Source organism: Paroedura picta, chromosome 1 (genome assembly GCF_049243985.1).
Source record: "Paroedura picta isolate Pp20150507F chromosome 1, Ppicta_v3.0, whole genome shotgun sequence".
Lineage (NCBI taxonomy): Eukaryota > Metazoa > Chordata > Lepidosauria > Squamata > Gekkonidae > Paroedura > Paroedura picta.
Window position 1 is genome coordinate 191,529,962 of NC_135369.1, and position 14,317 is coordinate 191,544,278.

The 14,317-nt window shown below is 46.5% G+C and overlaps 1 protein-coding gene across 2 annotated transcripts in view; it reads left to right on the forward strand.

Annotated features, from left to right (window-relative positions):
• Positions 1-14,317, forward strand: part of PKHD1 (PKHD1 ciliary IPT domain containing fibrocystin/polyductin) — a 454,238-nt gene that overhangs the window by 228,249 nt on the left and 211,672 nt on the right. For both annotated transcript variants that reach the window (XM_077315063.1, XM_077315054.1), the window contains exons 39-42: positions 414-580; positions 2,901-3,095; positions 3,932-4,057; positions 5,166-5,299. In XM_077315063.1, the coding sequence (XP_077171178.1) occupies positions 414-580; positions 2,901-3,095; positions 3,932-4,057; positions 5,166-5,299 (622 nt within the window). The remainder of the gene's footprint in view (positions 1-413; positions 581-2,900; positions 3,096-3,931; positions 4,058-5,165; positions 5,300-14,317) is intronic.

The following is a 14,317-nucleotide window of genomic DNA, read 5'->3' on the forward strand; positions in this document are numbered from 1 at the left end:
CCTGCATAGTGCAGGGGGTTGGACTAGATGACCCATGATGTCCCTTTCAACTCTATTATAATAAATAAATAAACAAACAAACAAACAAACAAACAAATAAATAAATAAATAAATGTCTTTTTTATACACTACCCCATCCCTCAGTGGGTTTAAGAACATTTAAAACAATGCAAAGGAGGCAATAAAATAATGAATCTTTTATGGCACTGCCTACTGCTGTTCGTTTTCTCTGAGGATCATTTGGGGTTTGGAAGGGTTCTTATCAATGGATGTTCCTGATTATTGGGTCCAGTGGGAAGGCTAGCATTTCCTGAGGGTATTGCTTGGCCTCAACCATAGGCCTAATGGAGCAGCTCAATTTTACCAGTCCTAAGGAACTACTTAAAGTTGTGTTTGTTTTGGTATTCCCACAGGTACCCTCATGGCATTTCTGAGGAGCCGGTGTTAGGAGAACGCCTTAATTTGAGAACCATTGTGGCATTACTAAGCAGAAATGTGGTCATTCGAGGGAACGTCACAAGTGAGAGGATTTCCCACCAGGAGCGGTGCAAAGAAGCAGGTGTCTCATGGGTCAAGAGAGGTAAGCAGAACAGGTTATTGAGGGATACTGCGTAGATGGAAGAAAAGGGTCGAAAGAAATGAGTGGAGTAGTGAAATTTGCATGTATGATATCAGTTTCAGCCTTGGCTTGGATACAGCAGGCTAGATCAGGCTTTCTCAGCCAGGATTTCATGAAACTCTGGGGGTTTCCATATATATATATGGAGTTAATTAATGTTTATTTATATATATATATATATATATATATATATATATATATATATATATATATATATATATATATATATGTTAAACATTTACCGGGTGATATGACCATATATGGTCATGTCACCTGCCCCCCCCCCCAGAATAGCCAATGATGTGCTGGAGGGGATATGAAGGGGAGGGGCCTGGGTCGGCATGCTTCCCTACTGTATTCTGTATGATCACACCACTTCTGCGGGTTCTCGAAGCCCAAAGAATGTCTCAGGGGTTTCTCAACGTGAAACAAATAGAGGCTGAGTTAGACAGATCTCAGAAGCTGAGCGGGATCGGGCCTAGTTGGTATTTGGATGGGAGATTGCCAAGGAAGCCTCGATTGCTAAATGGAGATAGCCCATGACAAACCACCCCTGAATGTCTTTTGCCCTGAAAATTCTACAAGGTCTTCATAAGTTAGCTATGTCTTGATTCTTTCTCTCTGTGTGTGCTTAGCATAGTGAAATACTCAGCACTAAAATGCTGGTTGAATAGTACTTGTAGCCAAGTACTTCTTCCCATGTTTAGACAGATGATTATTTATTTATTTAGAACATATCTAAGGGTCATGTTCCTTGGAAGTTCTCTTCAAGAAGGCAAATTCTGAGTCTTAGGAAAAACTTCAGTAGTTTAATTGAAGAGTTTGTGAATGGTTACATTGGATGCTTCATTGCTAAAGCTGACAAGATACCAAACTGTAAGAAGACATGGAGTCCAGTATCACTCCACCTGTGCAATTTGTTCCCACAGTCAGTGATCTTACAGGATGCATCCCTTTATCTTCAGAGATTATGCACAGTTTACAACTTAATGGGGTGAAGAGAGGTGGAACTGGTTTTTAAATTGTGTTTTAAACTGTTTCAGTACTGTATTTTACTGAGTAAGCAGTGTTTTAAATTGTTTTATTATTGTACTAGCTTCAAAGTCCGTTCCTAAGAACAGGTCTTGAAAGGGTCCCCTCCCCTGGCCCCTGGCCAGGCAGCTTAAGGTGGCTTTGGGCAGCAGCTCGCAGCCAGATCAAGTGGGGCGGGCGGGGGCTGGCCCGGGATAGAGCTTCTTAGCAGTCAGTCAGCAAGCTGGGCGGCCCTCATTAGCAGGCCCAGCCTAGCAAGCCAAGAAGTCCTCGTTAGCAGGCCCAGCCTAGCTTGTTAACAGGCCCTCCACCACCACCCAGGGCCCTCTCCCCTTACCTGCTGCTGGCTGCAGGCACTGAGGTGCGTCTGAGAGCTAAGAAGCTAGAGTCCAGAGACAGAGGGTGGGAGCCTCAGTGGCAGGACCAATCAGGGTGCAGCCAGCTTTGCTGATTGCACCCTGATTGGCTGTATTCCAATCTGGACAGCCGGATATATTCCACCCCCCCCCCATGCTGCTTTACAAATAAATAGAGGAGCCATGGATAAGGATTTGACGTGAATCACCCTGAGCCTGCTTGCTGGGAGTGGCAGTATGAAAAATTTCTTCTTGTTGTTATTAATAATAATAATCTGTTCCACTTAATATTTTTGGTAAGGCCTAGGAGAAGGAGCTGGTCTCATGGCTTAAGTGCCACTCGGCATTTAACACACACTCAGGGCGTCTGTCCCACCCCTGAGTGCCCCCTTTTCCATCCGGCTTGCCCGTCTGCCCAGCGGTTTGCCTGTCTGCCCATCTTCCATCCGCCACCTCTGACCACCCCCTCCTTCTTCCATTCCCCTCTGAGGCTTGGAGCCTGCAGATCCCTCTGCCATGTGAGAGCTGCCCCTGCTGGTGAGTTTCCTGCCCGGGGGCCTCCAACCTGCAGCCTTTCCAGGTCTTGGGGGAGGGAGAAGCCATCTGCAGAGTTCTTTTACCCCCCCCCCAACCTAGCGCCCATTGTATTCCTGAATGTAACGGGCTTTGTCCCCAATAACAACAACAACAACAACAATTATAATAAAGGAATGGGTGAAAGGAAGCTCTTGACTTCAGGGAGCAGAGTGTGCTGATCAAATTGGAGGCCCGAATGATTGCCTTGAGCCTACATGAGGCCAGCCTGAAGAAATGGGGCAAGGATTTGTCCTAATGTCTGTGCAGACTGAGTCGATGCCCTGCCTAAGACGTCCTTATGTTGTTGCTTTGTCTAGAGGTCTCGAAATGTCTGTATAAGACAAGTGAAAGGAAGCTTGGCTCTCGGGACATGGGAGCTGTGGTCCTTGTGCAGTCCTACCATGGAGAGGGGAGCCAGGTCCATCTGCAAGGCGTGCGGTTCCAGCACGTAGGTCAAGCATTCCGGAAAGATCTCAGTGCACTCACCATTACTGGGAATGCTGATATGACTAGTAAGAGCCCTAAATTATTACTCATTTTGTCTTAGCAGATTTTTTCGTTGTTGTCATAAACACTTGTTCTTGCAAACCTGGGTTATGATGTAAATCTGGTTTAGAATTGGGGTGTTAACTACTCAGCTAAGAAGCTGTCATCATTTTAGGGCAGAAGATATAAAGCGTAGTGCTCTTTTTGTTTGCCTAGATATCGAGTGGTGCCTGTTGGTAGTGCCACTTTATTCTGGGTTTAGGAAACCAAGCCTGGTGGAATGAGCTCCCAGAAGAGCTGAGGGTCCTGTTGGAACTCTCTGGAATTCTTCCGCCAGGCTTTTGGTTGAGGCCGGGCTGCATATTGGGCTATAAGATCGGATCCTCCCACGCTCTTGTGGCATCTGGATCCCCCTGGGGCCATCCATCGCCCCAGTTTTCATCTGTTGACACTGCTGGGAATAGGAGAATAAGGAAATGGGTCTATTAGAAATTGTTATGCCTGCCATCTTTGTCTTTTTAAGCGTCTTATTTTAGTGTAATATCGGCAAGGTGGTAATCTTGCCGCCCTATGTTTTTATGCTTTTAGTGCTGTGAACCGCCACGAACTGGCTGGTCTGGGAGTTGGTGGTATAAATATTTAATAATAAATAAAATAATTATTATGATACGATCTATCTATCTATCTATATCTATCTATCTATCTATCTATCTATCTATCTATCTATCTATCTATCTATCTATCTATCTATCTATCTATCTATCTATCTATCTATCTATCTATCTATCTATCTATCTATCTATCTAATTGAATACTATTGCCCTGTTTTTGTTAGTATAATCTTTTATCCCCTCCCTTCTAGACTCTTACATTCGCAACTGTGTGGTGTCAGATTCTTTTGCTCGGGGAATTAGCTTTTCCGGGGTTTCACACATCCAAGTGGAACATAACATTTTATATAACATCAAGGGTCATGGGATTCAAGTGGGTAAGTGAACCGACTTCAAGTGGGTAAGTGAATTCAAGTGGGTAAGTGAACCCAGGGGGATCCGGTGAAATTCTTATGACTCAAAAGTGAAAAGTGTTAGGAAAGTAAAGTAAAACAATCCTAGGCCATCCCAGAAAATTTTGTCATGGGGCTTGCCAACCTCCAGGAGGTAGATCTGCAGAGATTACAACTGATCTCTTGGCAACAGATTAATTCCCCTGGAGAAAATTCCTGTTGTGGAGGGTGGACTCACTGGAATTATATTGTGATGAGGACATTCCCTCCCCTCTCCAACCCTGTCCTTCTCAGGCTCCACCCTCAAATTCTCCAAGTCTTTCCCAAACTAGAGCTGGCAACCCTCATTGGGACCCAAGGCCAGCTGCTCTGGGGGCATGCCCCCACCACCTGGCCTTGGTATGCCTTGAGTGGCAGCCTGAGCAGCTGACAGGCCAGAGAGCTGGGGGAGCCCCGATCTGCCAAGTGGTGGGGCTAGTGCTGCACTGGGGGGAGGCCTCTTGCCATAGTGTATATGTGAGTGCTGGTAGCATTGTGTCATCTTTTCCCTGCTTATTGTTCTTGCTCCGAGCACATATTACCTCCCTTCATGTGCCTTGGCCGAGATAACCCAATCAGATCTTGGAGTGGTCAGCCCTCGTCAGTATTTTAATGGGAGACCACCAAGGAATACCAGGGTCTAGGGTTGTGTGCTCTGGAGCACTTTGGCCGCTTTGGCGATCATGAAACCCGAAGAGGCCAGTGCCGCATCCCATCCACGCTGTGGCGCTAGCCGCTTCGGGTTTCAGTGATCGCCAAAGCGTGCGGAAATGGCAAACCACTTCCGGATCTCTTGCCTTGAAAACCCCACCAGGGGGCGCCATACGCCAGTTGCAACTTGACAGCAAAAGATTCCAGGACCTAGTTCTTCTGTTTTCAAACCCCTATGCAAACCATCAATGAATTGCTATTGTCTCTGGGTTTGTGAATGGCAAAATGCTAATGGATAATGAACAGAGAGTAGGGGGTGATCAATATCTGGCCTGCCTCTGTGACGGCTTATTAAGTTCTTTCTTTTGTGTGTGCGTGTGTGCTTTTTTTTTTTTTTTTTTAGGAGAGCGGCTGGATCAAAAGAACCAATTAAAGCACAATACAATTATTGGACTGTCTGGAACTGATGGGCTGTCCAATATTGAAACCTTTTCACCTGCTGGGATCTATATACAGGCTCCTGATAATTTGGTAGAGGTATGGCTTAACACCTCCTGTGCACATTAAAGAGCAAAAGGGGATTTGGGATGTCAGGTGCTGAACTGACAACATTGAGCCTTAGAAGTACGGATAGCATCGATATTAGCAAAAAGTCATGTGGGTAAAGACAGAAATACCAATTCGACGTTGCAGAAAGAACACCCAATTTATTAAAACAGTTGCTTTAAATCCCAAGGTTTAAAACTCACACTTCCTTTGGGGGAATTTGTCTTTACTAGGCAAAATCATTTAGCAATTAATAAACCACAAATAAAGTTCCTAGAAAAGGGCAAGAATCAAGTAGAACCTTAAAGACTAACCAGATTTGTGATCGTTTGTAACCTGAAAGCTTTCTAGTAATCGTTTTTAAAATAAAGGCTTCTGTCAAATTACTTACTTGAAGCAGCATTTCCATGTATCCTCTCGCAACAGGTTGCAGGGGGGGTAGGGAGAGAACATGCAGGAAATTAAGCCTAGGCCTGTGTTGCTGGCAGCAGGGCAACATCCCATGTGCACGTCATGCACTCTCTGGTATTTGGGGTAACCTCTGTGGTAGAAATCATTTTTACTAGAGAGTTTATGCTCAGATACTAGAGCACCCCTGTTTTGGTGGTGACATGAGGACATACTTCTGGCACGCACTATTATTGACATTGCCACAATCCTGACTAAGACTAGTTTTCCTGCTTGTAAATCCCCTCCTGGCCAAGGTGTGTGTGTGTGTGTGTGTGGGGGGGTCCTCTTCCCTTCTGCAGCCCTAACTTGTAATCCCAGCTGCACAGGCAACTTGAGCGTAGCCAGCCTCCTGCTCGAAGTGCTCTCCCTCCCACTACCGAACAACTGGCTGGCGGGAAAATTTACTAGTAGGGGAGGCAGGTGTTGCTGGTGACATTGCAGGTGTGGTGTCACTTCCAATGTCATCACATTGGCAATTGTGTAGCAGTGCTCTGGTATTTGGGCAAAAACTCTGTGGTAGAAGCCATTTGTACCATAGAGGTTTTGCCCAAATACCAGAGTGTCACTGCAATTTCACTGTGTGATAATGCCATTTGTGATGTAGTCTGGGTACCCTCCCCACTCCTGGCAAGTCCCTTCCCACTCCCCACTGCTTGCCAGAAGGGACCTGGCACCCCAGGCAGCCCCATCTGATGTGGTGGTCAAAGACAAGGCCACGTTAGTGGTGGTAACCCATTTAAGCTCACCTGGTGCCTAGTCCATTCGCTCTTAGGCACCACTAGGATCCACTCAGGGCATAACTGACATTTCTGCTAATCCTGGCCTGATTTGTTTTTCATGGCTGCCAGTTTTGCCACTGAGATTGTTTTACTGAAAAATGATTCATTCTATTGAATTGTTATCAGTCGTTTTATTTATTCCCTATTTTAAATTTAGATTTTTGTTCCATTTCTTTTGCTGGTGGTTTCCAATGGGTTACCTGGAGAGGCAGAATATAAATATACTAAACAAATAAAAGAAATTAATAAATAAGTGCTTTAGAGGTGGTGGTGAAATATGAATTGAATGCAGGGTGGAGTGGCCATGCGGTGTACTGCTCAAAGCTATTTACGGCTGATCACACAAAGAACAATTATTGTTAACTAGGCTTCAAAGCCCGCTCGTAAGAGCAGGCTTTGAAAGAGGTGGGGGTCCGCGGCAGCGTCGGGCGCGTCCCGCGGGGACAGGGAAGGCTTCACTGGGTGCGTTATGCCCCCCCCCCAGGGCATGGTAAGGGATCGCTTTGCCCGCAGAGGTGGCGGGTGCTGGCCACGGGTAAAGCCTTCCGGGCCCTCCCCCTCTCCCTCCATCAAAGTGGAAGGGCTGGCCGAGCCCGTGGAAGCAGCAGGAGTGCCCCGTGGGCCTGGGGAAGCTGCAAGAAACACGTTTTCCTCCCCCCGCCCTATTGTGGCGGCGAAGGCAAAGGGCTGCTCGGCCCCACGCAGGCGGCGGCGGCGTGGGGGGTGAGTGGGGAAGGCTTCCCTGGCGCGTCCCCCCCGGCATAGTGTGAGCGTCCCCCGGGGCCACAGAAGCAGTGACAGGACAGAGGGGCAGAGGCTCTTATGGGGCACCTTGAGTACTGTAGGACGATTGTTTCAAAGTGGAGGCGATAGATGAGCGGGACTGTTCCTCGGGCCAACGGGCCTTACTTTTGAGGCAACATCCGGACCAGGAGCGAGGCCAGTGGTGACCATCGTGGTGGCTGTGGCTCAGGAACTATAGGTGGCCAACGGTCCCCGGTGAATGGTGTGGGTGGAGGGAGTGGGCAGGTTGGGAAGCGCTTCACGCCTCCCGACTGTTGCAAATTCCAGCCAGTCGGACGATGGGCCAGTCGGAAGACGCAAGGTGCCTTCCAATTGGCCCCTCCGATTGTCAGTCCGGGGCCAAGGGGCCAATGGCCCCTGTTTCCTATCCTGGACTCGGCCCACCCCCCTTAGCCTTAGCCAATTATTTATACTGCTCCCCAAGCGGTTTACAGATCTTATTAAAAATATTGATTAGCCTCCTTTCTTCCTTTCAGAGCTTGGGACAGCTTACAAACATAGAGAAAAGCACATCAAATAAAATATATGTTAACCCAAAATATAAAATCACTACTCTGGACGGCCACTAAACTAAATGCAATCCTAAATAAAACCATCTCCAACTACCTCTTAAAGATTATGATGGGGGGGGGCAGGCACAACTTTCCGGGGGAGATTGTTCCTGGTCCAAATGTGCCTGGTGTGTGGAATAGCCCACCCAAACTGCAAACATGGATTTTCCAGGGGAATATAGCTCTTTACGAGACAGGAGATCCCTTGTCTTCCTTTCAACCAACAACAAAATTAAGAGCTGCGCCAATCACAAGTATGGAAGAACAAGGCCCGGGACAATGATGCAAAAATAGGTAATGTTATTTTATTACCCAGGTTTTTTAAAAGGATGTTTTACCCAAAAAAAGGCTTCTTCAGGGGAATCAACTTGTTTGTCTTCCAAGAAGTCAGCAAAAAAGAATACTCTTTTACCCTTTTTGCTGCATCGTTGGAAGACAAACAAGTCGACTCCCCTAAAAAATTCATTGGGAATTCTTGTTAGTAGTTTCTTTAAAAAAACAAAAAACTTACGTCTAAAATAACTACCTATTTATAGCATCATAGAATGATAGAACTGGAAGGGGGCATGTAGGCCTTCTAGTCCAACCCCCTGCTCAATGCAGGATCAGCCTAAAGCAGTCGTTCTCCACCTTCCTATAGCCGCGGCCCTTTAATCCAGTTCCTCCTGTTGTGGGGACCCCCAACCATAAAATTATGCTGGTGTTCTTTCACAGAAATTCAACCGAAACTGGCCAATGGTGTGAAGATTCATTGTTCATGATTGTCTATAAATTGTTTTTTTTTCAGGTTTGCTTAGTTCAGTTCTGTCCTGTCATGCCTATCTCACTCTTTTCCACTGCTCCAGACAGACAAACTCTGTATCTCAATCTACCCTGCAAGGATGTTGTATAGATGGCGCCCCCTCCCGCCTGGCCAAGCTGCTTGCCCTGGCTCAACCCCTGTGAAAGGGTTGTTTGACCCCCAAAAAAGTCCCGACCCCCAGGTTGAGAACCACTGGTCTAGAAAATGCTTACAATCCTCAAGGTCTGGAACTCTTAAAATACCCTCACAAAAGACCATGTTGTCTTTACTCAAGATCAGCGGTTCTCAACCGCCTTATGGCTGCGACCCCAACTGTGGCAGTGGCAGGGGCAACACACAGGGGCACAAAGGGCCGGGCCTGCAGGCATAGAACAGTCGAGGCAGCTTGGAGGACGCCAGCGCCGTGGCTCTGCCGTCACCACCCCCGCCAGGCCCTCTGTCGCCTGCCGCTACCCGTCGCCTGCCACTGCCTGCTACCACTGCCGCCACCCACTGCTTGCTGCTGTCGCCTGCTACCACCACCGCGGCAGCCAACAACCAGGTGACCCTGCGGAAGGGGCCAGGCGACCCCACTTGGGGCCCCGACCCCAAGGTTGAGAACCACTGGCCTAAAGGATCCATGAGAAATGTCTGTCCAGAAGCTGCTTGAAGACCACCAGTGAGGGGGAGCTCACTACCTCCTTAGGCAGCCTATTCCACTGCTGAACTACTCTGACTGTGAAAAACTTTTTCCTGATATCTAGCCTATATCGTTGTACTTGTAGTTTAAACCCATTACTGCATGTCCTCTCTTCTGCAGCCAACAGAAACATCATAGAATCATAGAATCATAGAATCATAGAGTTGGAAGGGGCCATAAAGGACATCTAGTCCAACCCCCTGCTCAGCGCAGGATCAGCCCTAAGCATCCTAAAGCATCCAAGAAAAGTGTGTATCCAACCTTTGCTTGAAGACAACCAGTGAGGGGGAGCTCACCACCTCCTTAGGCAGCCCATACTACTGCTGAACTACTCTGACTGCTGTTTAGCTGGTACCGTTTTCTAATGGTTTGAGGCCATTACTGTGGGTCCTCTCCTCTGCTGCCAATGGGAACCACTGCCTGCCCTCTTTGAATTAACAACCTTTCCCTGACATCAGCAAGCATCTTTGGAATAGGAAAGAAAGGTAGATAAGGGCATCATCTGCATATTGATCACACCACAGCCCAAACGTCCTGATATCTTCTCCCAGCGGCTTTACATGGATTTGAAATAATGTGCAGGATCAGACCAAGCCTGCAAAACCCCACAGGATGGAGCAAGATTGTAACCATCACAGCACAGAGTCCCCTCAGAGCCAGGACCAAGAGGTGGCAAAACCGGATGTTCTGGTCAATTGTATCGAAGGCTGTTGGGAGATCCAGCAGAACTACCAGGGTCTGTGTCACCTGCTGGAGGTCCCTGACCAACACATCCAGAGCAGTCTCTGCCTCAAACACCAGCCTGAAGGAAGACTGAAATGGGTCCAGAAAATCAGACTCTTCCAAGAGCCCTTGGGAAAGGGGAATTCTAGTTTTCTAGATTTTCATTTGTGGTCACAATATATATATATTATGTGGAGGCTGACTCACTTAAAAAGTCATCTTCCTTATATTTTATTTTTTATTTATTTTCATATTTCTATGCCACCCTTCCCCGAAGGCTAACGATGGCTCACAAAGTATTAATACAACAGATTAAAACAGTCTTTCTAATTTTTTTTTACCATTGAGAACCCCCTAAAACATTCTTCAGGCTTTGAGAAATCCTAGAAGTGGTGTGATCATGCAGAAAATGATTGATAAGCATAGCTGTGTACATGTCCACTTGGGCACCCTCCCTTTCTCACCCCCTCTAGGCTCATCATTGGCCATTTGGGGGGGGGGTCAACCTGACCGTATAGGGTCATAGAATCATAGAGTTGGAAGGGACCTCCAGGGTTATCTAGTCCAACCCCCTGCACGATACAGGAACTCACAACTACCTGCCCACCACAGTGACCCCAATGTCATGCCCAAGTGATCCCTCCCTCATCAAAAATTTCCAGAATCCAGCCTGGCCTGGTCATATCACCCAATACATCTTTAAAAAATTAAATTTTGTTATTAACTCCCACTCAATTGGGAAACTCTTCCAGAGCCATCAAGGAACCTGAGGGTTTCACAAAACCTTGGTTGAGAAAGCCACTAGAATGTTTAAATTATAAAATCAATCTATTTAAACCAGCCCATGTTAAAAAAAAAAACAGGAGCTACTGCTCTCTTTGTTTAACAGTAATTCTCTGATATTTTTAGCTGAAGGGATGGCCACAGAAAACAATTCCCCAAAGAACAGATTTCCTCACAAAATCCCCTGCTTGCCAAAAACCTCTGCTCTTGGATTTCTAGATGTCTGCCTAAATAAATTTGGATTTCTAGATGTCTGCATAAATGTCTGCTTTAGGATGCTTAGGGCTGATCCTGCGTTGAGCAGGGGGTTGGACTAGATGGCCTGTATGGCCCCTTCTAACTCTAGGATTCTAGGCGTCTATAATATTCTGGAATCTCAGAACTCTGCTCTAGACAGCCATGTCTAAAAAGCCTGCATTTTTGTAACAAGGTGCCTAAATTTGTGCTTCAGCTGCTTTTCGTATCTCTTTGTTTGGTGACCCATGTGACAAATGTCAGGCACCGTGACAATGGGGAAATTGGGTAGGTCAGGAGACTTGGAAACGGGAACAGGAGTCTTTCTCTTCTAGGTCACCGCCTCACCTTTGTTTTGGGTCACAAGTAAATGAAGAGCCGTTACTTTCTTAAAGCTCCCTGGTGACCTCTAGGAAGTGAGTTGGTGGTCTCAACTCCAGTCCCAGGGGACAGATCTTCACCTCGGCAAACACTTTGGGTGACACCACTGGCCCACCTCTGGGCATCCACACATCTGGTTCAAATTTCGACGATGAATTGGCAGTGGCAAAGGTCTGAGCATCCGGCCCTTCCACCGTGAACAAATCATTTCCTGCTGCGATTCCCCCAGTGTCTGTCCAGTATGTCTTCAATCCTGAGGTTTTGTTCTTGATTTGATATCGTTTTTGTCGTGGGATTCTTATGGTTGCTGATTTAATTTTATTATTTTATTTATTACGGTCATTGACCAGCATCAAAGTATCTACAGACCACATACATTATTACATCGTTTTAACAGGACATTCGGCATCAGGGAGTTAACAAAGGCACAAAACATTAATACAGCATTTTGACAGTCAGGTCATTCAGCATCAACAGTAGCCAAAGATTTCCGCACTCTGCTGGCAGTATAGCAAAACTTTGCCACCATGGTTGCTGATTTAATTAATTAAAACAGTTTTGTTGTGCCTTTTCTCGTGGCTCAAGGAGGCTTACAAATAATACTTAAAACATCACCAGCTAAAACCATTTGGGTGTGTGTGTTTGTATTATAATTATTGTAATATATATATTTTTGCCTTCCCACTGTTTCTAGCAAGACTAAATGTCTTTCCGTCACATGTGACTTGTGGCAGGTTTTGCCATATTCTGGCCTCAGGGAGACTCTGCCAGCATGGCTGTGGTGTCCCTGACACCTTCCCCAGCATCATCCTGGTCTGTCCGTTTCCTTGTAGTCAACTTACCCCAATTCAGGTCTACATAGTCAAATTAGGGTGGAATCGCAGGAATGAAGGGCAAATCCTTAATGCTGTGCTCAATGAAAAGAATCATGCTCTGTTGCTTAAAATTGTCATTGCATTTTGTTCAATGTTTATTTTTTTGTGTGCTTGCAAAAGTGCTAGACCAGTGGTTCTCAACCTGGGGGTCGGGACCCCTTTGGGGGTCGAATGACCCTTTCACAGGGGTCACAGCAGGGCAAGCAGCTTGGCCAGGGGGGCACCATCCACACAACAGCCTTGCAGGGCAGATCGAGATAGAGCGTTGGTCTGTCTGGAGCAACGGAAAAGAGTGAGATCGGCATGGTAGGACAAGAGGCAGAGCTGAACTGGAAAAAAAACAGTTTATATACAGTCGAAAACAGTGGATCTTCACGCCATAATTCAGTTTCAGTTTGATTTCTGTGAAAGAACCCTTGCATAATTTTATGGTTGGGGAAGGAACTGTATTAAAGGAAGGTTGAGAACTGCATTAGGAAAGTTGAGAACCACTGTGCTAAACTGTGTTTTGGGTTTTGTGTTCATCTGAGTCGTGGCTCTCTGTATCTACCTGAATTTTTGTGCCATTAAAGGTAATCTTCTATATCTACCTGTATTTGCCACCAAGTGGCAATCTACCTCTGGCAACCCAGGAGGCTTTTCAGGGTAAGAGACATTCCTAAGTTGTTTGCCTGTGGAATGACCAGGGTGCTCCTTTGTCGTCTCCCATCCAAGAACTGACTAAGGCTGACCCTGCTTAGTTTCCACGATCTAACAAGATTGGGGTATCCTGGGCTCCCCAGATCAGGACAAAAAAAAAGCCATCCCGAAATTTCCCCCTACCCTTTACAATCCCCCTGCATATGCAAACCCCTCAAAAGCCCTCAAAAGCATACAGGAAGGCCTTGCAACTCCTCCTGAACATCTCCAAGGGGTTAACCCACCCCCCACCCCCCGTTCAGGGACCCCATCCTACAGAGCCAAGGCCATGATGGAAAAGGCCCAGTCTCATCTTTTTTCACCTTCCGGGCCCCATTTAAAAGAAAGATCTTTATGCCAACAAGGCCACACTGAGAAATATATATAATTTTAAAAATCGAGTGTTACTTTCAATTCTCATTACATCTTCCTTTGTCTCTCCAAAGGGGCATGCAGAGCCTGTACCAGCGCGGAGACAAGGGTGTACATGTGTAGCCGGTAAACAAACAGCTGGTTTTCTGACAATGACTAGGAAGCTTGAAGCTATTTATTTACATCATTTCTACCCTCCCTTTCGATCCAGAAGGGTTCCCCAAGGTGGTTTAAATAAGACAATAAAATGCAATTAAACTGGGAAACCATTACGGCTCTCTTTAGTTCCACTTTACCTCAGACAGTAGGTCAGTCAATCCCCATTACAGCCTATAGGCCATTCCAAAGCCGAAAAGAACACTATTACAAAGTTAATTACCTATGTAAAGTCTCTTAAAACATAAGGAAAATCCTGTCTTACCTTGACGACCCATCGGATCACACTCAAATGACACTAAGGTAGAACATTTGCCCTTTCCTACCTTTCAGCACATTTTATTGCTCTGTAGGGGCCTCCTGCCCGATCCTGAGGTCTTACTTGTCATCATGGCTGTTCCATGCCCCCTCGTGCCATCTTATGCACAACTGTGGGCAACTGTATGGTCAGATAACAAGCTGCACACGAGTCCAGTCTTCTTGCTGTCCAAGAGCAGGAAGGGAGGAGAGGCCAGCGCCTGAGCCGACGGGGAGAATGCATGGCAGTCAAAGTCTGACTGCCTTCGTGGCTCCTTTCCACATTTCCCTTGTAGACAAGAGCTCACAAGTCAGGCACATTTGGACTTCAGAGTGGTTTTCGTAGATCTGGGTACAGCCTGTGCCTGAACAGGAGTTCTGGGATTAACTAGATGGGTTGTCTGTCTATAAGCAGAAGGAAAGAATTGGTCAGCTATAGTTGAGA